Here is a 24,146-nt window from a genome sequence, read left to right as displayed (position 1 = left end):
CAACCAATGTCTAATATCATTCCAATATTCCTTACATATTTGCCATAATTATATTTCACTACCAAAGAGTTTTTTTTTCTAAGCAGCTACTCAACAGGCACCATACCAAGTCATTCCTGGGTCTTCAATGGCCCAATCACTTTTTCCAGACTTTTCTGTACCATTCAAGTCATTTGGCAGAGTATTTTTCTCCCTTTAGATAAAACGCATGTAGAATGTTACATACTTTTTTTTTAAAACCAAAACTTATCCCTGGTTCTTCCATTATTACCATTTACCAGAGTATAACATGCAACTATCACAATCCCCTGGATTTTTATTTTCTGTCCAACTACCGCAGCATGTTGTTGTTGTTAGCTGCGAAGTCGTGTCCGACCCATCGCGACCCTATGGACAACATTCCTCCAGGCCTTCCTGTCCTCTACCATCTTCTGGAGTCCATTTAAGCTCACGCCTACTGCTTCAGTGACTCCATCCAGCCACCTCATTCTCTGTCGTCCCCTTCTTCTCTTGCCCTCGATCTTTCCCAGCATTAGGCTCTTCTCCAGTGAGTCCTTCCTTCTCATTAGGTGGCCAAAGTACTTGAGTTTTAGCTTCAGGATCTGGCCTTCTAAAGAGCAGTCAGGATTGATCTCCTCTAGGACTGACCGGTTTGATCGCCTTGCGGTCCAAGGGACTCGCAGGAGTCTTCTCCAGCACCATAGTTCAAAGGCCTCAATTCTTTGGCGCTCAGCCTTTCTTATGGTCCAACTTTCACTGCCATACGTTGCAACTGGGAAGACCATAGCCTTGACTATACGCACTTTTGTTGGCAGGGTGATGTCTCTGCTTTTAAGTGTGCTGTCTAGATTTGCCATGGCTTTCCTCCCCAGGAGCAAGCGTCTTTTAATTTCTTGGCTACAGTCCCCATCTGCAGTGATCTTGGAGCCCAGGAAAATAAAATCTGTCACTACCTCCATTTCTTCCCCATCTATTTGCCAGGAATTGAGAGGGCCAGATGCCATGATCTTGGTTTTCTTAATGTTAAGTTTCAACCCAAGTTTTGCACTCTCCTTCTTCACCTGTAACAAGAGGCTCTTTAGTTCTTCTTCACTTTCTGCCATTAGAGTGGTATCATCTGCATATCTTAGGTTGTTGATATTTCTTCCGGCAATCTTAATTCCAACTTTTGATTCATCTAGCCCTGCCTTTCTCATGATGTGCTCTGCATATAAGTTAAATAGGCAGGGCGACAGCATACAGCCTTGCCGGACTCCTTTCCCAATTTTGAACCAATCAGTGGTTCCGTGTCCAGTTCTCACTGTTGCTTCTTGACCCGCATATAGGTTTCTCAAGAGACAAATAAGATGGTCTGGTACTCCCATCTCTTTAAGAACTTGCCACAGTTTGTTATGATCCACACAATCAAAGGCTTTAGCATAGTCAATGAAGCAGAAGTAGATGTTTTTCTGGAACTCCCTAGCTTTCTCCATGATCCAGCGTATGTTGGCAATTTGATCTCTAGTTCCTCTGCCTCTTCGAAATCCTGCCTGCACTTCTGGTAGTTCTCGATCCACATACTGCTGAAGTCTAGCTTGTAGGATTTTAAGCATGACTTTACTAGCATGAGAAATGAGTGCAATGGTGCGATAGTTTGAACATTCTTTGGCACTGCCTTTCTTTGGAATTGGAATGTAAACTGATCTTTTCCAATCCTGTGGCCATTGTTGAGTTTTCCAAATTTGCTGGCAAATTGAGTGTAGCACTTTTACTGCATTGTCTTTTAAGATTTTGAATAGCTCAGCTGGAATACTGTCACTTCCACTAGCTTTGTTGTTGCTCAGCTTTTCTAAGGCCCACTTCACTTCACATTCTAGGATGTCTGGCTCGAGGTCAGTGACCACCTCATTGTGATTATCAGGGACGTTAAGCTCATTCTTGTATAGTTCTTCTGTGTAATTTTGCCACCTCTTCTTAATCTCTTCTGCCTCTGTTAGGTCCCTGCCATTTTGGTCCTTTATCATGCCCATTTTTGCATTAAACGTTCCGCAGCATAAGTGACACTAATTCATATTCTCTGACCTATATCTTGGCCTTTTCATTCATAAGGTAGGATTGTTGTTTTAGACATTGCCTGGAAGTCAAACTACACCTCACTAACTATCAGATATACCCAGCATACGCACACATACTGCCCAGAGGATTCAATGAATTATCATTATCCAAAAAAACCTAATATCACATTAAGATAAGGTGTTGATGGTGAGAAACAGTTATTATTACCTGTTAAGCCAATAGTAAAGAAACAGAGGAAAGTTATATCCCTATAAGAACCCATAATGTAGGCAAGAAGTAAGAGATTTAATAATTGTAATTACCAACTATTAGCTGGTATAGCTATTTTCCTTGTCTGTTCATGGACTTATTTTCTTACTTTTTTCCACAGAAAAAGTTACCTTTGATGGCATTATCAGTCACTATGGCTGAAAGTTTTAGGGAGTTAGACATGGATTCCAGTCTTGGGTAAGAATTCTTACATTTTATGAATGAAAGACCATACAGTATTCTTCATAGCTGAAGAACATACAGTTTGAACCTCCTATAAAGTTCATCCCCTCTACGGATTGCAAAATCATATTTTCTTTCTCAATTTGCATCAATATCCTGTTTTCTGAAAACATAAAAATATTATTTTTCTAGAGCAGTATTCTTTCCAGCATCTGTGTAATTCATGTTAACCTTAAAATCCACTCGTACAGAAGTGTCTGGCAAGTTGAGTCTCCTCCATTTGCCTTGTCAATTTTCCTCCACCAGATGCTTTTTCAGTTGGCCTTGTATTTTAAGAACCAATTAGACCAGGGGTGTCAAACTCAATTTCATTGAGGGCCGCATCAGCACTGCGGTTGCCCTCAGGGGGCCGGGTGGGTGTGGACTGGGTGGGCGTGGCCTACTGGGTGGGCATGGCTAGAGCGCGTATGGCCTACTGGGTGGGCGTGGCCAGTTCTACATCGTTCGCATCAAGGGTACCTATGGGGGCCTGGGCAGGAGTGGGACAGATCTGAGGGTCTCTGGCAGAAGGAGGGTCTCTGGGCCAGGGCCAAGGCAGTGGGGGCCGTTCCCTCACTGTTTCCAGGATGGCTTTGCGGGCCGCATGAAACCACTTCGTGGGCCGGATCTGGCCCCCGGGCCTTGTGTTTGACATGTCTGAATTAGACTATATTTTGTACTTCTGGGATAACTTTCTGTCCAGCAAAAGGGTAAGTACAACAGAAAGCAGCACAAACACAAGAGTGGGTCAAGTTTTCACTAGGTGAAATCCAAGCTGCATTTCTGTGGTGGGTGGGTATTTGTTTGGGTGGGGGTGACTCCATGTCAGTTTTTGACTCCTAGTGATTACCTGGATAAGTCCTTGAAGTTTTCTTGGTAAAATTTCAGAAGTTGGTGCCATTGCCTGCTTCCTTAGGGCTAAGAGTGTGTGATTAGCCAAAGGTCAACTAGTTTGCTTCATGCCTAAAATGGGGCTAAAACCCATGGTCTTCTGGTTTCTAATGTACTGCCTTAATCAGCACACCAAATTGGCTCTTACACTTCTATTAGCAAAAGCCATTTCTGGGTGTTGAGTGGGAGGAAGGCCATTTCCCTTTCCTCTTGCACAGGCTTGCACATGCCTTCAAATCTGATTCAGAGAAACTCTTATTCTTCCAGAGCAATTGTAAGAATACACAGGAGTGACATGAAGAAGAGAAAGTCTCATCACCCAAGTGCAGATCTGCTAGTGCAGCTTTAAATTCTATTGATCATCACTTAATAGGCACTATTTGCCCTGCTAGGATTCCTTTGGCTTCCTCTATGCAGTGCACCCTTTTTTTCAGTAACAGGCACACCAAGTCACAAAAAACAAAGTATTTTTTTACAGGCAATCCCACAAGTAATATATGGATGTTGCATTACTGTTATCAACTGAAGTTGAGCCACAATGACTGTTCAGCCTACCTGAAACTGCAGAACAGTCTTTGGAGTTTATCAGTGTCAAATACATGTGTCTGATACTCAACAAGCATTTTATTTAGAAAATGAACATCAGGAATGAAGTTATTGATTGCATAAACTGTCTTGTATCTCCAATCATCCAAGTAATTCCAAATTCTGGAGAGTATTTCTTTGGGAATTGTGCTCAGGTCTCCATCCTTTATCCATTTCAGTTGGAATGAGTTGTGATTTTTACCCCTTTTAAACTATATTTTTCAAATGCTTATTTTTACTTTTAGTGGCCCTATATATCCTTTGGGGAAGATGGGATACATATCACAGAAATTAATGTATACCTAGTAATAATTGCAGAGCTTAGAATTTGTGGCAAATTAATTGAAAAAAATGGTTTTCCCAATTTGATGCTCTTGATTCCCCATTGCACATGACTTGCAATGCAATATATCTAGAAAATGCTGGATATGGGAAGAAGCAGCTGTTGAAGGGTCCAAACCAGGAATCTGGAAGCAAAAGGTGAACAAACATACTGTATGTTAACATCAGAGGTGTTACGATAGATTGATACTCTTCACCTTCCAAGTCAGGTTTTCAACTCTTTCTTCTTTGCTTCCAGGAAAGCTCTAGAAATGAGTTGCTGTATTCAAAGCGCACTGGCCAGGATCCTTGCAGAGTTTGAAATTACTCTCGAACAAGATGTCCTACAACCCCTGAATAAACTGAGTGAGGTATCTTTAATCTCAAATCAAATCAAATCAAATCAGATCTTTACTACAATTTGAAACCAGCATAATATCTCATCTCTTTTCTCTTCACTCCTATTTCCCTGTTTACTTAACCTCAGCATTATCAGAATTTGTCCAGCCGGAGTGCAATTCATGCAGTAAAGTATGGTTAAACTATTGATGCTGGAATGCTTCAGGAACCCAGCCACATAGTCCTTCCTAACAAATTATATTATATTATTATTATTATTATTATTATTATTATTATTATTATTATTATTATTATTATTATTATTATTGGGCAAAAGCTGCTGTAACTTAGGAGCTATGGGAACTTTTGACTGTAATGTTCATTTACAAGAAAGAACAAAATTAAAAGGTTGTTTAAATATTGTAAGGCTGCTCACAGCTATAGTTAAGGGTCAATATGGATTGGAAATAACTATCTTGTAATTCTTGACTTTCTAACAAGCAAAATCAGGAAACTGGCATTTCCTGTCAGGGTGACAGAAGAAAGACCACTAACTGCTTCCGCGGTTCAAATGTAAGAAAAGTATAGTAAGTAAGAAGCCACCCTAGGCCTCAGGAGAGCCAAACCGATTTTCAGTCACTGGAAGCTCACTGAATGCCTTTATACCAATCGCTGTTTCTCAACTCAGCATTCTTCATGGAATGATTGTCGTAAGAAAAATTGGAGGAAAGATTACTATGTATACTCCCTTGATCTTCTGGAGGAAAGGCAGGATATAAATCTATCAAATAAATAACAAACCTGGCTACGGTGAAAATTCTTGTACAGAGTTCTTGTAAGGGCCATCATAATATTAAAGTAAGAAAAAGAATAAAATGGGCAGAAATCCTGGAAACATAAGAAATAGGCTATTTTATGCGGATTACAAACAAATAGGATCTTAATAGCATTTCCTCGCTAGTCACTGAAAGCATTTTCTAGTGGCATTCAGCCATTATTGAAGTGATATAAAGCTTACTATTATGGTTGGTCCCACAGTCAGCCAGATGTTTAAACTGGACTTGGCATTTTTATAAACCTACTGAGTCCTTCCCAAGGACCCAAGATAGGCAGGAGTTGTTGTTTAATAGTTAAGTATCATTGCAGCATGTAACCTGTTCCAAGTAAAGCTGCCTTTTGCAATTCTCATGGTGATTTTTGTCAATGCCGATGGTGTACAAGTGGTGCTGCAGATGTTTTGGGATTGCACCCGAGATGCCTATTACTGTTGGTATTATCTTTGCTTTTGGTTTGTTTGTTTTTTCTACTGTTATTCTACTTTTATTTTGTAGGTCTTTGGATTTCCTCCAGTTCTTTCTTTTTTTCTTTTGCTGCCTCTAGGTACTGCCACATCCACCATCCCAACTTTTTTTTCTTTCTTATCAACAGTTGTTAAATCTGAGGCATTACACGGCAGGTGCTTATCTGTCTGAATTCTAAAGTACCAGAGTACTTTAGTTTCTTCATTTTCTATTTGTCTATTTTGTGCTGCCACCCGTTCTTGCTTGCAAGCAAATGGTATTTCTTGAAGATATTGCAAAGTATTCTTTGTTGCCATTACGTCTGGCCATTATACTTTATTATTATTGTGGTTGCTCGCATAATAATATAACAGATAGTCAAATGTTTAGACTGGATTTGGCATTATTACCATTAGTCAGGGCTTTTTTTGTCATAGAACGCTCAGAACGGAGTTCCGGCACCTTTTTGGGATGGAACCTTGTAGGGTAGGCAAGGCGGGTTGTATGACATGTGTGAGTTCCGGCACCTTTTTCTTTTACAAAAAAAAGCACTGCCGTTAGTATTATTATATCTTGATGTATCTAAAGACCATTGAAAAATTTATTAGTTAAAAGTTACTGATGCTTATGGGAGCTGATGCTAGTGTGAACCGTCCTTAACTCCTTCATCCCAACCTCTTCTAGGAGGAGCTGCCAGTCATCCTGAAACACAAAAAGAACCTTCAGAAACTTATTTTGGATTGGAACATCATCAAGAGCCGGTACTTGGGAGATGTAATGAAATAGAAAAATGGGGAGGGCTCAATGAAATCTTAAAGATGGGGAAAGAGTGATGGGGAAAAGTCTCTTGAGATGTAGCTCATGTTTTGGCAGGGGCTTGTTGTGTTTTTGATAACATCACCTTGGCAACAAGACCTCTGCCATCCAAAGCCTTAAAGCATTGACTAATTTAACATCCTGAATTATAATTTTCTTAGATTTGAAGTTCAGGTTTAGGTTTGTGTGAACTAGCCACAATGGTTTCTAAATGATGGTTTAGGGCTTATGATATATTGCAATCACTGCCAACTGAAAGAAGCTATGTTTGGACAAAACACAGTTTAGCACTTCAAAACTACTTCAAATCTTTAAGGTATCATTTTTTTATCTATTATCAGATGTACTATACTGTATTTCCTATCACTCAGTCAGCATAGCCAGTGGCATATTATAATCCTTATTTGATGACTGCAATTGGTACCAGTAACTCCATCACTAAATGGCATGGTCATAAAATGAAATGTCATGTAAGCATACTGACTTACAGAAATTGGCAACTGCAGTTGTTAAGTGAATCATCCTCAGTCATTAAGCATGATGTAATATGATTGTGACTTGCAACTTTCTACAGGCTTCCCTATTGACTTTGTCAGAAGCCAGCTTTGAAGTTCTCAAATAATAGTCACATAACTATAAGATGTTATAATGGCCACTACTTTGGGGATCAATTATAATAGCACTGTCATGTTGAATGACTGCAAACCAGCAGTTGTTAAGTAAGGACTACCTGTACTGGTATTTAAGAGATGCCAGGTTGGAGAAAGCTGCACAAATAGATGATCCCCTACATTGTCTGTTCAACTGTATTTCAATTTGGGAGTCCCACTTTCCATATGTCTTATATTACTATTTGTTTTCCATGCTGACTTGCATAAATTATTTAATGTTTCTAAGCAAATGCATGGATTAAGAAGAGGCAATTGCTCAGTGGTGGAACTCCTACTTTGCATGTAGTACATCTCAGCATCAACACTTGCCATTTCCAGATTAGACAAGAAAAACAACTGCAAATGTTAGATAATTGCCATTAATCCATGTCAGTAATAGGAAACTAAATTCTCAAGGCTGTTAGAAATGGCTTTCATGTTCTTAGGTGTCTTTTCAGTTACTAACTGCTTGCTATCATATTCACATCAGTAAAGTATTTCACTACTATGCTTGCTAACTGAAAAAATAAACCATATTCTCTTATATTGCATAAGGGCCCATCTGGTTTTAGCCTCCATAAAACCATCATGTACTTTAGTATCATAAGCTCAAAATATTAATGTTTAGATTTTTGTTCTGCCGCTTTCAAGTGTACCAGGAAAATGTAATGTTATTTATGGCATTTCCAGAAGTCCACTATCAGCGCAGAGCAATGGCCATAAAGAGTCATGTTTACACACACAAACGTGACAGAGTGTAGCGTTGTTCCTCTTTCAGGTTTCCGATTACCAAATTATTTTAATGGAAAGGCCTTCCACCCAACGTTTTCATCTGTGTGTTCAAGTGGCTACATGTACTGTATTTTGGGACATGAGAATTGTATGGATATGCATACAGATATTGTAATATGAGTGGTATAAATACAAAGTCACTTTACTACTTCTGATACTTTGTTGGGATGAACTAAGGAATAATCAAGATAGAACATTACTGAGCATTAGAAATAATACTGATTAGTTGCAACTTTTCATCTGAGGATAGATATAATTCACATTCCATTTACTTTTTAAAAAAATGACCGTCCAACAATGCGTATAATGCTCTTATGCTATCCAAGGTATGCCAAAGGCTAAAAGGGAAAGTCATTGCCCAATTAATGGCTTGATCTGGAATAATGTTATATTCATATGTTATGAAGGAATCTCTTAAGTGTTCCAATCTTGACTCATTTTTATTCTTCCTTATTTCTAAACAATGAAAAGAACCAGAAAGATTTCTTCCCATCTCCCCTTTTATTCTCACAACAGTGTGAAATAAAACAACCCACAGCCACTCAGTAAGCTTGGACAAGATTTTTTTTATTAGAGCTTGTATCCAAGTGTTACAAGACTGTGATAGTGATGTTAGAAGAAGAATAACATCTTCTTGGCTTGTTTTGTGTCTTGGGGGAATTAATTTACCCCTTTTATTTTTTAAAAAAGGACCTACAAAATTTGTACCATCTAAATTTGGTGATTTATCCTTAAATTTAGATTGTATGAATTTGCCAAGTTATACAGAATAAATAAACTGTATGGTATTGGTTGTTTACCTGTGCAATAAGCTTTCTCAATCAGCCAAGATTTGAACTCAAGTCTCCCTAGTTCTAGTCTGGCACTCAAAATATTGCACTACAAAATTGCTGTTAAAACAGTTTGGGCTTCCTACTCCACAGGAAATATAGCATCACATTTATTTTATTTATTTTTTAATTTTAATTCCATTTATATCCCGCCCTTCTCCGAAGACTCAGGGTGGCTTACAAGCTTAGCAGTAGCCTTCATTCTATGTATATGCCTGCTTATTAGGGCTTTCACACACACACCCAAGCAGCATTATTACAAAGTCAGCTTAATTGCCCCCAACAATCTGGGTCCTCATTTTACCTACCTCGGAAGGATGGAAGGCTGAGTCAACCTTGAGCCTGGTGGGATGTCTCACAATAACAGCTCAAACTCTGATTATTAAGAAAATCTTCCATATCAAATGTATCCTATTTCCTAATTTTGAAATACCATCAAATCTACCTGTTTTTTGTTTTGTTTTGTTTTTTAAATCAGTTTAAACCAAGTTGCCAAGAATTCCAGCAACACTGTCAGTGCTGTCACAACTTCAGGAGCCTCATCAGCTGCCTTAAAGTTGGAGAATCTGAAGGAGGAGGAAGAGGAGATGAAGAGGAGGGTTGAGCAGAGTAAGGTACTTATACATAGAAACAGCTTGATCAAGAATTTTTTGATTTATCTTAGTTCACTCTTCAATTCTGGAATAAAGGAACATATTTGTGTAAGAAATTCATCAAGTACAGGAGAGCTGAGAAATAATTAAAAAATAAACTGGAAGGAATAGAGTGTTGATGTAGTTTCAGACTGGTTGTGTTTAGATTGTCTAGTGATGGAACCAGTCTCTACAATCAATTATATTGTGTATTGGATAGCTTCCACAAGCGAGCTCAAAATGCCAAACTAGTTCCTAATGATTGTCACCCCAAAACCTACCTGATTGCTAAAATAAGACTATTGCAAAACTCCTGCATCTCATTACTCTAGCCTAGAAGTCACCATGGATCTTATAATGGCTACCAATAGAAGCAAAAGACTTTGTTGACTTCCATTAGCTGCATACATGTACCCTCAGAGCCATGCAGTTACATTTTAGAAGTACACTACAAGTATACTCCCTATCTGTATTAGGAGTTTGTTAATGCTGTAATACAGAGTTTCCCAATCTTGGCAATTTTAAGATGCATGGACTTCAACTCCCAGAATTCTCCAGCCAGCCATGGTAAATTCTAGGAGTTGAAGTCCACATGTCAAGCTGCCTTGACTGGGAAACCCTGCTGCACTGAATGAATGTTAGGAAATATAATGGTGAATTCTTATGCTTATTTTTTCATGACTATGTCAAAGTGTAATACTTCCCAATACTGTTCCAGGATGAATATATGGCTGATTTATATCATTTTTCAACCAAGGAGGACAGCTATGCTAAATATTTTATCAAAGTAAGATTTAATTCCTTTTCTTAACTATTCTACTTATATTTTAAAAGTCACATCTTATAACTTCTGAAAATTTCATCTCTCTATAGACAAGACTTGTAGGAAAAATACTAATTAGAATTACAATTCTGCTTGCATGTTTCTCTGTGACAGTTGTTGGAAATCCAGGCAGAGTATCATCAGAAGTCTCTGGAATCTCTAAATTCTACCTTAGCAGAGCTTATGAGTTCTCACAACCAGTCAGGTACAACTTGAGATGCATTTTTTTGGTATGACACATTAGCAATAAATAAATTGTTATTATTCAGCCAGAGCTTTGGGAATATTAAAGAGAAAGGGCTGCAAATACAGTATGTGGAACTGAACATTAATACTTTTGCCAGGGACACTCTCTCCTCTGCTTAGATGTGGTCCTTCTTAACTGATGTGGTAGTCGGCTAGAAATGGCTTCGGTTTTTGGTTCTGTGACACATCCCAGTGTACATCAAAAAAAGCCTGATATTAGCCTGGAACAGCAGAGAGGAGATGTCTCTGGAAATTAACAGTCAAACATTCTTTAATAATAATCAGATTGGAAGGGACCTTGGAGGTCATCTAGTCCAACCCCCTGCCCAGGCAGGAAACCCTATACCATTTCAGACAAATGGCTGTCCAATCTCGTCTTAAAGACTTCCAGTGTTGGAGCATTCACAGCTTCTGGAGGCAGGTTGTTCGACTGGTTAATTGTTCTAACTGTCTTTAATCTTTGTCATTTCTCCTCTTCCTTCCTCGTTTAGATGCCCCTTTTCCATTAGATGCAGCTGTACCAGGGGTGTATGGAATGCCATTAGAAACTCACCTGAAGGCTTCTGAGCGAGAGATTGCACTTCCCATTGAAGCCTGTGTTATGATGCTGTTGAGTACAGGTATGCGGGAAGAGGTAGGTGCCCCCCTGTGTCCAGCTATTCATTTGCCATAGACCTTCTGGCTTCTCTCTTATTTTTGTTTCTTCTTTTATAGGGGCTCTTCCGGCTGGCAGCTGGAGCTTCTGTGCTGAAGAAACTAAAATACTGTCTTGACAGTGGCTCAAATATTCCAGATGAATTCTACGTAGACCCTCATGCTGTGGCAGGTTGGTGATCAGCAGAACTGTACAGATCTTCAAAGAGGCTTTTCAGTGAAATTTGAGTAGAGCAAAACAGAGAAGCAAAGCACACTGTTCTACCACCTCCAAGCTTCTAAGAAGCCTTACCTTGCCACTTCACAGGAAAGCAAAACATTTACTTTGAACATCATTGATTGTGGCATCTTTGCACAGCATAATTCCATCCTTCTCTCAGACAGCAGTAAACAACTTAAGGTTCTTTAGATAGTTTGGAAAACAGATCCCAAACTCTGGTCATTGGCTACCATATTCATAATACTGAACATTAGACACATACCAGGTAATCTACATCTTGTTTACAGCTGGGCAGTCATACTGTGTCAGAAACATACTTCCTTGCTTCCAGGTGCACTAAAATGTTACTTACGAGAACTGCCACAGCCGTTGATGACCTCTGAACTCTATGATGATTGGCTGAAAGCTGCCAGGTGAGTTGGAAATAGAAAAATGGACTTAAGCGCACTATATTTTTTTCAGTCTTGGGTTGAGTTTTATTTATCTGACAAACTAATACCCCCTTTTTTACATTGGAAAAATAGTTATAAAATCTATTTTGTTTCCAGATATACAGTGGATATAAAAAAACCACACAGTCCTGTTTAAAACACCATGTTTTGAAATGTAAAAAAATCAGACCAAGATAAATCACTTCAAAATTCTTTGCACCCTGATTTATTTTGGTCTGGTTTTTTTTTACATCTCAAAGGCCTAGCATTTTAGCAGGTGTGCAGAGTTCATATATCCACTCTACTGTATATATATTGGCACAGGTCAGGCTCCACGGCCATTAAGAAAGTGCAAGTATTCTCATCACAAGTTAATAAAGACATAAAAATCCTAAAAGGACATTCTATATTTCAGTAGAGATCTTTAAAAAAACTCTCAGAAATATACCGTATTTTCCAGCATATAAGACGACTGGGCGTATAAGATGACCCGCTACATTTCCTTTTAAATTATAGGGTTTGGGTTATACTCACCGTATAAGACTACCCCTCTTCCAACACACACCAAATAAACATTAAAAAACATCAGATTTGATTTTAATATGGTAATTTTAATTCAAATGCTTATGACATGCAGGTACTTAGTAGGAAAACTGTCACTTATAAACATAAGGCTGTTTGTCATCAAACATGTAAACATAAAACAGTGCAAGTAGATTAAACTTTTCCTAATTCACTCTAAAGCTTTCCCTGAGCAGACCAAATGGGAGATCCGCTCCAGGTTTGCCAGCCAGCCCGCCCAGTTCCTGAGTCAAATGTGTCCTTAGAGCTAAGCAGCTGCTCTGACTGCTGCATTCTCCACCTGCCTTTCAAGTTGGGATAGACTGCAGCTGCTCTTCAACTTTAGAAGGAAAGATGCCCAGACCCCAGCCTGTAAAAAATCACAGACTGCAGCTTCCTCTCCAATTGGTCCCGCTTTCCCTGCGCAGACCAAATGGGAGATCTGCTCCAGGTTTTCCAGCCAGCCCTGTCCCTAAAGTTTCAGCACCCGGCGTATAAGACGACCCCTGACTTTTGAGAAGATTTTCATGGGTTAAAAAGTCGTCTTATACGCCAGAAAATACGGTAACACATTTTGTTTCTAGCTCAGATTATTCTTAGATTACTAATTCATCCTAGTTCTAGTCCTATTCAATTTCCCATAAGCAGATATTTAGAACGATAACAACCCAAAAGCCAGAAAGATCTCCTACTATTTCTGTGTAATTGTTAATCTCCAGATAAATATTTGTAGTTCTGGTGATTACATTTTTTTTCTTAGAAATTGAGGGGGGAAAACTTCCTAACACATGATGGTGCAAAAAAAGAACATGTAATATATTCTGATCCATAAAATATAGAGACAACCAGTGGTTGGAATTTAGAATAAACTGTGGAAACCTGAGATTGAATCTTAGCTCAAGCAATTAACTCTGACAATTAAAATCTACTTTCAAGTAAAGGTTCTTTTGCATTGAACCTGATTCCTGATAATTTCATAGACCTTTCTGTGTAATTTCTTGGCAACAACATGAAATGGTTTTGCCATTGCCTTATTCCCATTAAAAAATACAGTCGAGAAAATAACCTTAGTATTCCCAGATGACACTCCCTTGCAAATATTAAGAAGACTCACCCAAATTGTTTGGCTTCTATACTCAGAGCAGCTCATCCAGGTGCTTCCACCAACTGAGAGCTAAAGAAAGCTGTGGCGGCAAAGTGGTTAGAATGCAGCATTGCAGGCTAATTTTGTCGACTGCCAGCAGTTCAATTCTCACTGGTTGACTCAGCCTTCCATCCTTCCAAGATTGGTAAAATGAGGACCCAGATTGTTGGGGGCAATTTGCTGACTCTGTAAACCACTTGGAGAGAGCTGTAAAGCACTATGAAGTGTTATTTAAATCCAAGTACTATTGCTATTGCTAAAGAGGATTGCTCCATCCATATCTGAGAAGCCTTAGAGCAGTGCTTTTCAGCCTTTTCACAGATTGTTCCACTTTTAGGACATGACAATATTCCACCAGTGCTTAGCAAGGTGTCAAAAACCTGATGACAAAAAAGGGGGAAAGTACTGGTTTTCATTTCTTCGTTGGAAGTTCCTTTGCTGAATCACTTTCCCTGTGGACTGATAACGTATGATGAATTTATTCATATTTATCAATATGCATACTACCTTGCTGGTCACGTGACTGGTTGGCCCTTCTTCTCTCTCTCTCTCTCTCTCTCTCTCTCTCTCTCTCTCTCTCTCTCTCTCTCTCTCTCTCTCTCTCTCTCTCTCTCTCTCTCTGCCTGCTGGGCTTTCCTTCCACAGCCTTTGCTCCTTCATTGATCCCTCTGCTTGTCTCACAGAAGCCTCTCCTCTTCTCCCTCTCTTTCTTCGTCCCCTTCTCTTTCTCTGTCATCTTTTTTTTCTCTCCCTCTCCCACCAAAACATCCTCCTTTTATTTCCTCTCCTCTCTCCCACCTCCTCTTCTGGATGCACCGGAAGTACCAATCAGCATGTAGTCGTGCATGCCAACCCTGGGGTCCCAGCAGTCCTGCAGCTCCAGCTGACTCTCTCATCCCAAAGTCTTTTTGCTGCTCCCGGTGATAGCAGAGGCTGCCAGAAGCGCCAATCAACTGGAGCCATGCACACCAATCCTGGGCCTTCAGCAGAGCCCTAGCAACACCGCAGTTCCAGCTGACTCTCCCCCAGGCCTGTGTGGCAATTCTGCCACTTCAGCTCATGGCACTGCCATTGCTTCAGTTCATTCCCCCCCCCCCCGCTACACTTCTCTAGGTCGCATACCAACTGCCAGATGCCGAAGTACCACCAGTGGTACACGTATCACCAGTTGAAAAGCCCTGTCTTAGAGGATGTAAATGAGAAGAAATCCAACCAGAATCTGATTACATTGTCCTTCACTATTAGGCAATAAGAAATAGTATGCGAAATCCTTACAAGTGCTATAATCCTTTTTATTTTCACGTTGTTCTGGCCTTCCTTTTCTGCTTCAAAAAATAATATATCACACCCTTTTTTTCCCTTCATTCTTTCTTTTCAGTGCCAAAGAGCCAGAAATTCGACTAGAGTGCCTCAAGGATGTTTGTAATCTTCTTCCCAAGGACAACTACAACAATCTGAGGTGTGACACAGCTATAAATTTTTCGAACTTTCAAGGATCGATTTTAAATTTTATTATAATATATAATAACATTCTTGAAATGTTCGTATTTTTATGTGTTCACTGCCTTAATTCAGAAAGTTGGCTTATAGGCTTAGTTAAATGAAGATGTAAAGCTTTTCTCCTCCCTGCCTTTCTGTGATAGATCAAACATCGTCTTTTTGTTCTAGTTGAAATTGAATAGAAAAACATGAAAATCCTAAGAAAATCAAGGCATTGAGTTTTGCTTTTACAAATCACTTTTTCTTTGTAGGTATCTGATTCGTTTTTTAGCCAAGCTGGCTGAACAACAAGAAGTGAATAAAATGTCCCCAAGCAACATTGCCATCGTCCTAGGACCCAACCTACTGTGGCCCCAGCAGAATGAAAGGTAAATTCTAGATGTCTCAGAAGACAATATACTCTGTGTGTTTCATATAGTATATAGTATATTCAATAATGAATTATTGAGAAATACCTCACACATTCTCTCTATCTATGTAATCTGTTGTACCAAAAATGATAAATGTTACTCTCTTCCAAGCTTGGTACTATGCATCAGATGTACTAAATTATAATGTTCATTACTTCCCAGCTAATAGCATTACTGTTGAATTCCCAACAAAACAACTGGGGACCCATAGGATGGATAAAGGAAGTCATCTAGAGCGCAAATTCTTTTAAAACTGGGAAATATTTGGAAAGTGCAACTTTTTTCATCACTACAACAATGTGACTACAGCAGTTTAATTTTTGCAGTTTCAATGTTCCTCATTAAGAGACCTTATTGAGAACTTTTTCTTTATTTGTAATATAGAAAAGAAAGTCTTAATTTCTTTTTCAGCCATGCCAAACCAGTAAGTGGCTTGTAGTTTAAGCAGATACATAAACAGATCTCCTTCCCAATTCCCATGCACAGATTCAGCTATCCAAGAATTAGATATAAAGTAAAAAGTTGTAAATAACTTCATAAATAGTTAATCTATTAAATAATTCCTTGCCTAAAGTAATGATATTGTCAATAGATGCCCAATAGAATATGTCTGTGTATGTAACTATGGGTAATTTCCACCTTAATCAGCAGCAGTAATTACTCCTAGTTGGCAGTCTTTTGTAGCTAGTGGGATACTGCTGGCCTTCCTCCAATCAACTTCTGCCTGTGGTCATCTGTACAGAGTATGTGTGATCCTATGTCACATCCTTCTCCATCTTTGGTGATCTTCCTCAGTACATCTTGGAATCTGCACTTCTTCGCCAATCAAAACTACCTAGAGGATCCTACTTAGTTTGACAATTATCAGCTTCTTCTTCATCTCTCCAGCCACAGCTCCAAAGCAGCTGTCAAACTTTTAACTGTCTTCAGTTTTTTGTGCCACTGCCAGCTCTCCTAATGTGAGAAACTGTATGTGTGCTTGTGTGTGAAATGTTTATTTGTTTCACTCTATATTTTTATATAGCATTTCTCAAACTTCTCAAGAAATGAAAGAAACCAAATGGGCATTCCCTGCCAAAATGAAGGGGGGAAATCCAATTGCTTTCCCTCTTAAATCAGTTTATATCTTTCAAATTAGTTTTTAATCAGTTCTCCAGAAAACACATATGAACAGCAGTGCTTTCTACCTAATGTTTTGTTCTTAAAGTTACCAACCAGAAACAGATGGGAATCCTTATGGAAGACATAGCTGCAGGCCTTCCTACACATTTTCAGGAGCAACCAATACTGAGATATATTTCCTATTTTCAGGGAATTAATATATATCAATATATATTGTTTTATCGTATCACCTCATGTTTAATACCACATAAATATAAAAAGCAATCATGCAGATGGAGAGGATAGTATTATTAAATTATTTATGTGCACTTGTTGTAATCAGGCTAAATCTTATGAGATGTTCAGAGATCAAAGAGTCTTAATATTTATATGCTGACACGTTGGTGAAGCATACCTGTAAAGGTAAGCAAGGCAGATTAGGGCAAATTAATTATATAGGATGTGGCTTCAGAATCTGCTCAGTGTTATTCTTGGCTTCTTTCTCCCAGGTCCCAAGTGCAGCTAGACATAGCTTCTGTATCCTCCATCCAAGTTGTGGGAGTTGTGGAACCTCTCATACAAAATGCTGAGATCCTCTTTCCAGGAGGTAACGCAAATTCTTTTTTCTAAGGGCAAATTGGACTCTTCCACACAGCTTGTAAGCAGATACATGGGGTTGGTGTCAAGTTGAAAAGGATGGCTTAGGGCAGGGGTAAGCAACCTTGGCTCTTTTATGACTTGTGGACTTGAACTCCCAGAATTCCTGAGCCAGCATGGCTGGCTCAGGAATTCTGGGAGTTGAAGTCCACGAGTCATGAAAGAGCCAAGGTTGCTTACCCCTGGCTTAGGGAGACTGGAAAATGGAATTAGTAAATGATTCTGTGAATTCATTAGTCCCTACAAAAAAGAAATCTCTATGTGCTTTATGGAGTATGCTTTGCAATAATATCATTCATGTACTGTATTTCTCTTTGCCATACAAGTTTCAATAGCAAAAGTTTTGCTATCCAGTGTTACAATAAGAGCTGCAAAGTGGGTGTGCGTGTGCGTGTGTGTGCATGCACGCAGGATTTCTTAACCTGTGCTTCTTTAGAGCAAATAAAATATATAATTTATATAAATAATGTTAAATATTTAAAAATGAGGTTCTTTATACAAGCGGATAGAGAGATGGGTTTAAAAATATTTCACACTTTTAAAGATGTAGGGATAAAAAAAATAGTATATCTGAACCATTTTGGGGGAGAACTCAAATCAATGGCAGATGCAGAAGCTCCATGTGCATTATTTTATCAGGTATGTTTTATATGCAGTTACCAACTCTTCTCAAAGGAACCTCCAAGGCACTTCATTAAATTATGCGTTGAATATCATGGTATTTCAGCCAAATGTATTACCTTTCTCCAGAGCTAAACCTAGATCCTAGATGGAGGTGCTGCCTTAAGCAAAAAGTAGATAAATGAACAGATAGTGTCTTTTAGCAGTTTAAACATTTGGCTTTTGGCATTAACTGTTAAGGGCTTTGGAGGGAAGAGTCACAGACTTCTGACTTTTAGCCAAGCTGTCTCTTCTTGACTTTGCATAAATTGACTATTCTGTATTATAGCATTAATAAATCTTATGAGAAACAAAGAGGTGGAAGAAATCAAGAGATGAACCTTCTGCTGCTAGAGATAACTGCAGAACATCATAATAGCTTTTAGACACTCAGACTGTCTCATGCATTTTTTTTCTTTTTTCCTTAAGATATTAGCTTCGATGTCTCCAGTCTGTTCACTCCTCCATTAGACATCAAAAATCAAAACATCCTCACAATAGAAGAATCTTCAGCAGAGTTTCTGCCTTCTGAAACTAATTCCCCTATGCCTGAAGAAAGGTATACATAGACAACTATAACCTTCAGCTATGCTCCTTATCTGTTTGTACTCCCCCCACCCCAGTTTTACTTTTAAAAATTTTTTTCACTCAGCCTTCCAGCTAGAGCGGTATCCATTTGAAGTTATCTTCTTCTGTTGGGCTTGTCTGGCCTGATTTCAGGATAAAGAATTGGGTATTGATAAAACCTACCAGTCTTCCTCTGTACCATATCAAAAGTTATGCTGAAATGAAATTGGACCATGATTGGAAAATTGTTTCTAGTTTGGAAGATTAATTTCTGGAAAATGGCTGGTCCACGATGCCTAGAGTAGTGTGGTCCAAAGGAGAAATGGAAGGTGTTGCACTTTCCTACAAAGAATGTTGTTAATGAAAAGGCCATGAAAGTATTCATCTGACTTAGCATCTGGACAGCAGCATAAATATACACACAGAGCATGTGGTCAGTTGCTGTAATATGGATTGAATACATTGTACTTTTTTCAGTTATATTAGTTCCTCAAAAAAATTGTAGCAATATGTTTCAATTAGAAAACATGGAACTTCTGTTATCTAATTTTTATTCAGATACAATTTTTTGTAGTGATGCAATGTGTCCATTTACCTCCTATCACAATAAGGCACTGCTGCACTTTATTTAATACAAGGATTTCAAAATCGCAACATCACGTGACGTGTTGCGACATATCGTGACATTTTTTAAATACCGACAATGGGGCGGGTGCAGTTTTGACATGATGCATCCGGCCCATGGGCCGGCAATTTGACACCCCTGATTTAATACAATAATTACAAATAGACCAGGTATAAGTCTAAGCCTTGCTTAATAAAACATCTGTAAAAATAATAAAGAAGGAATCAAATAATCACAATACCTACAATAACATACTATACATAAGCTAATTGTTTTACAGCTTAACATAATGATCTGCTTTATATCCTAGTCCTGAGGTGGCGAACCTATGGCACGCATGCCACAGGTGGCACGCAGAGCCTGCTCTGTGGGCATGCGTGCCATCGCTCCAGTCCTAGGCCTTCAGCTGGGTTTTATAAAACATTTTTGCTTTAGGCCTCCGCCGCCGTGTGCAAAAAAAAAAAAGGTTCAATCAATTTCAACTTCTTGCAGGGAAAAAAAAAGACGTCCCAAAGTTGCAATTGATTGATTGAACTTTTTAGTCCCACCCACTCTGCCGTTACCACCATAGCCACGGCCACCCAATTGGCAACACCCACCCAATGGGCCCCATCCACTTGGCACCCAATGATACATAAGTGGGTTTTTGGTTGCAGTTTGGGCACTCGGTCGCTAAAAGGTTCATCATTATTGCCCTAAATGGATTTTTCCTCCAATGGGATTTTCCCATGTATTTTACCAGGAAACATAGGGCAGCCTAGAAGGGTCAGTGCCCTTCCCACCATACCCAAGCACTCCAAATTTGTTAGCGATGTCCATTTTGCTCTCCGACTTCATGGTCACCTAAGCCTAAACCTAAGTGGAATTTTCCTCCAATGGGATTTTCCCATGTATTTTATCACAAAAGATAGATAGGGCAGGCTAGAAACGTTAATGCCTTTCTAACCATAACCAAGCACTCCGAATTTCTTGGCAATGTCCATTTTGTTCTCTGAGTTCATGGTGACGTAACCCTAACCCTAAGTCTGTGGTGGTGAACCTATGGCATGCATGCCACACGTGGCATGCATAGCCCTCTCTGTAGGCATGTGCACCATCACCCCAGTCCTAGGCCTTCAGCTGGGTTTTATAAAACCTTTTCGCTTTAGGCCTTTGCCACCATGTGCAAAAAAAAGGTTGAATTGATCAATCAATTTCAACTTCTTGCGGGGAAAAGAAAGATCTCACCAAGTTGGAATTGATTGATTGAACTTTTTAGTCTCACCCAGTCTACCATTATCACCGCAGTCACGCCCACCCAATGGGCCACACCCACCCAATGGGCCATGCCCACCCAGCACCTGACGATACATAAGTGGATTTTGGGTTGCAGTTCGGGCACTCGGTCTCTAAAAAGGATCGCCATTACTGTCCTACTCTAAGATGATGGCTGGGTTTCTAATAAAAACCTAACCAATCACAAGCTACTCTATGTTACTGTAGCCTGCTCTGGTATGTGCTGCTTGTGCAGCCATATTGTTGATGCTTACAGGAAAAACACTCCAGAGAAGGTGGCTTTCTCCAATCATTATGAAATAGGATATAGTTGTATGCATTTTAACCTGACTTTGTACTAACAAGTCAGTAACATATAAAAGCAGACCTAATAGTCCCTCCCTTAGGCCTACATTAAAAAATAATCCCAAAGAAAAACAGATTAGGAAAAGAGAAAAGAAGAAAACATAATTTGGGAGCCAGTTTTTAAGACTTATTCTTCTCTGGGATGCACAAAGCAAATTTCAGCTGTTCTTCACTGCTCAGTGAAGGGAATAAAAACTCCACTGTAATCTTCCTGGAATACAGGGGAGCCACTATTTTAGTGGTTTGTGGTTGATATCAAAGGATTAAGAATGGAAAGTGTCTCTGGAATTTCTCTGTATACTAATTGCTTTTGGAAGCCTACAAATGAGAGTTTAATAAGACTTTTCCACATTGACAGGAAAAAATCTGAGGTTATTCCAGAAATAGTGTCCTCAAGGGTGACCCAGTCTTCTACTGAAGCAACAATCTGCCCACCTACCTCTGCTTCTGCTGATGAGACCTCACGAAAAAGTAAGTTTCATAGTACTACCATAGTAATCATTTTAACTCTCCTATTGACAACATCTGCCAATCTTCCCAAATCACTGCGTTTTGAATTTTCCCACAGTGGATTTATATACGTTGTATATAGTGACGCGGTGGCTCAGTGGGTTAGGACGCTGAGCTTGTCGATCAGAAGGTTGGCAGTTTGGCGGGTCGAATCCCGAGTGCCGCATAACAGAGTGAGCGCCTGTTACTCGTCCCAGCTTCTGCCAACCTAGCAGTTCGAAAGCATGTAAAAATGCAAGTAGAAAAATAGGGACCACTACGGTGGGAAGGTAACAGCGTTCTGTGCGCCTTTGGCGTCTAGTCATGCTGGCCACATGACCACGGAGACGTCCTCAGACAAGCGCTGGCTCTTCGGCTTTGAAACGGAGATGAGCACTGGCCCCTAGAGTCGGAAACGACTAGCATGCATGTGCAGGGGAACCTTTACCTTTACCTTTATATAGTGACCTCACAAGTTCTAATTTTGTGTTATTAAAAAAATGCTTCAAATGGGATTGTAGCAAGATACATTCATTAAATACAAGACAGTGGTACTATTTTGTATTATGAAAGCATAGTTTGTGGCATGGGAGATTCAAAAGGTTTTAGTTGTGCAATCGGTGTTCCTTAGAATTTTAGACAGATCTGATAACATTTTATACTGATACTTAAGGAGTACAATATATTTTGATTGACAGAGTTGGAAGCTATCTGTTTGGAAATATGCAACGACATACTAATTGTTGGCTGTGTTATTCTGTTTACCTCCATATCATTCTGCTATTCATAGCTGTCTTTTGTTTTACTGTCTTGTTCAGAAAATTCATAGCATAGTCAAGGATGACTAACTAGAGCATAACTCTGTATGTGCTTTGAAGTGACAAGACTAGATAAAATAGAGGAAAACATATACAGTATAGAAAATTCATACTGCAGTTTGATAAGGTTGGGCATAATCTATCTTAAATACAGATTTCAGTTTATCCACAATTCTGGTATTGTTAGGAATCACCTTAAATAACACATATCAAAACCCAGCACTTTTAGAAATAATTTTATTTCAAGTTTAAAAAAAGAGATACAGAGAAAGTGCACAGAAAGAAAATAAAAATTAGAAATTAAAAGAGTTTTATATCAAATATGCCAACGTTTTTCTGGATTCATGCAAAGCTGAGACCCAGGAGTAAGAATAAAAAATGTGTAAAATATCGGATTTTGTGTTTGTTTTTTTCCCCTTTCATTCTCCTTTACAGCAAAGCGGGTGGCTCCACCCAGACCTACCATGCCTCCACCCCATCCTCAAACCACACCACTTGTTCACCTTCACATGCCTCCTCCTCCTCCAGAGCCTCCCTCCATCCCTAAAGCCTTGCCTCGAAGAACAGTAGGGGGATCAGCACGAGCTCCAGTTGTGCCACCACCACTTCCTCCCCAGCCGGCCAGACGGCACAGTCACAAAGCTCCACCCTCACCTAGGCCTCCTTCAGAAGCCATGAACAATAAGGCAGCTGCAGCGGAAGAGGATTCTACTAATGTCTGCAGTAGAGAAACTCCCAAAGATTCCATCCATACAAAGAAAGAAGCCAATGACGGAAAAATCAGCTCTCCATCTGCTGCTGCTCAGAAAGTAGAAACTCTGGAGAATGTTTGAGAAGAGTTTTACTGGCTTTGCTTTTGCCTATCCAATTGGTTGCAATTCTTTTCTCCCTCGTATTTTGTTAAATGTTCCAAAAATGCATCAAGGTGCAAGAGTCATGTCTCTTGGGACCCTTATGTATGGTCTATTTAAATCAAACTCCCCCCCCCCAAAAAAATAGAAAATTCTCTCCTCCTGTTTACAAACTAATATTAGAGCATCAGTCAGTATAGGGTGTCCTTCATGCAATATTTGAGTCCAAGCCCTGTACAGGAGCAGTGGTCTGATACACCGTACTTCACATTCCTCCCGATTCTGTTATCAGTCTATATAGCACAAAATAGCTTTTCATTAACAGTGCTCTGCTTTTTATTATTTTGACAAAACATTTGTGGAAGCTTCTGAATAAATGTTAAAAGAAGATAGATTATGTTGTCTTCTCTTTATTGCAGTTATACCATACATCTTGCATTAATCCTATCTATGAGAATTATACTTACCCTTTTAAAAAGTGGTTATTTTGTTGGAGAAACATTTTTATCTATAACTCAATTTTAAGAATTTCTCTAGTTCGTGTAAGATGATCCAAATAGTTCATATAGGCAAAAGGCAAATCAAAGAAACTGTGTATCAGTTTTGCCTGTATCAAAGATAAATAAAGCTGTTTTGAGTTAAAGGGTGTTTTGTAACATTATAAAGTCTAATAAATACTTTGCCAATTAATACCCTTATCAATTTTCACTTTTAGGTACTGCTTCAAGAAAAACAAAGGAAAGGGTAGGCAAATAAAATAAAATTGCAATTAAAAGACACTTCCCCCCATAAAATCAAAAGTGTAGGCAATATATAACTTTTGGTAAGAAAACAAATACACTGTAATAGACGAGAAAGAGCATAGTAAAAATCCTGGGTCATACATGACACACAGAAAAAAAAATGAACAAATGCAGCAAGCATTCATGCTAACACAATAAAAAGTGGCCCATCAGAAGCAGCTGAAGAGTTCAAATCCCTAGCCCAGGGGTAGGCAACCTTGGCTCTTTTATGACTCGTGGACTTCAACTCCCAGAATTCCTAAGCCAGCATGGCTCAGCTTGGAAACTCCCTTTCCCCTCAGCATGGCTGGCTCAGGAATTCTGG

The 24,146-nt window shown here is 39.2% G+C and overlaps 1 protein-coding gene across 3 annotated transcripts in view; it reads left to right on the top strand.

Annotated features, from left to right (window-relative positions):
• The window catches only part of SH3BP1 (SH3 domain binding protein 1), a 31,632-nt gene extending 7,909 nt beyond the window's left edge, over positions 1 to 23,723 (top strand). The window contains exons 4-18 of one of the 3 annotated variants that reach the window (XM_083365694.1): positions 2,426 to 2,502; positions 4,583 to 4,694; positions 6,627 to 6,703; positions 9,509 to 9,644; positions 10,381 to 10,449; positions 10,600 to 10,690; positions 11,223 to 11,365; positions 11,446 to 11,557; positions 11,937 to 12,018; positions 15,120 to 15,200; positions 15,493 to 15,609; positions 17,262 to 17,359; positions 18,499 to 18,628; positions 21,240 to 21,352; positions 22,624 to 23,723. In XM_083365694.1, the coding sequence (XP_083221820.1) occupies positions 2,426 to 2,502; positions 4,583 to 4,694; positions 6,627 to 6,703; positions 9,509 to 9,644; positions 10,381 to 10,449; positions 10,600 to 10,690; positions 11,223 to 11,365; positions 11,446 to 11,557; positions 11,937 to 12,018; positions 15,120 to 15,200; positions 15,493 to 15,609; positions 17,262 to 17,359; positions 18,499 to 18,628; positions 21,240 to 21,352; positions 22,624 to 23,021 (1,836 nt within the window). In that variant the 3' untranslated portion in view covers positions 23,022 to 23,723. Of the gene's footprint in view, positions 1 to 2,425; positions 2,503 to 3,608; positions 4,483 to 4,582; positions 4,695 to 6,626; positions 6,704 to 9,508; positions 9,645 to 10,380; positions 10,450 to 10,599; positions 10,691 to 11,222; positions 11,366 to 11,445; positions 11,558 to 11,936; positions 12,019 to 15,119; positions 15,201 to 15,492; positions 15,610 to 17,261; positions 17,360 to 18,498; positions 18,629 to 21,239; positions 21,353 to 22,623 lie in introns of those variants that run through there. The other 2 variants (XM_083365695.1, XM_083365696.1) reach the window with 2 other exon arrangements.
• Positions 23,724 to 24,146: the final 423 nt, after the last annotated feature.

Source organism: Vipera ursinii (assembly GCF_947247035.1).
Source record: "Vipera ursinii genome assembly, chromosome: 6".
Classification (NCBI taxonomy): domain Eukaryota; kingdom Metazoa; phylum Chordata; class Lepidosauria; order Squamata; family Viperidae; genus Vipera; species Vipera ursinii.
The sequence above is the reverse complement of the archived record's forward strand: the minus strand, read 5'-3'. Positions and strand labels throughout refer to the sequence as shown.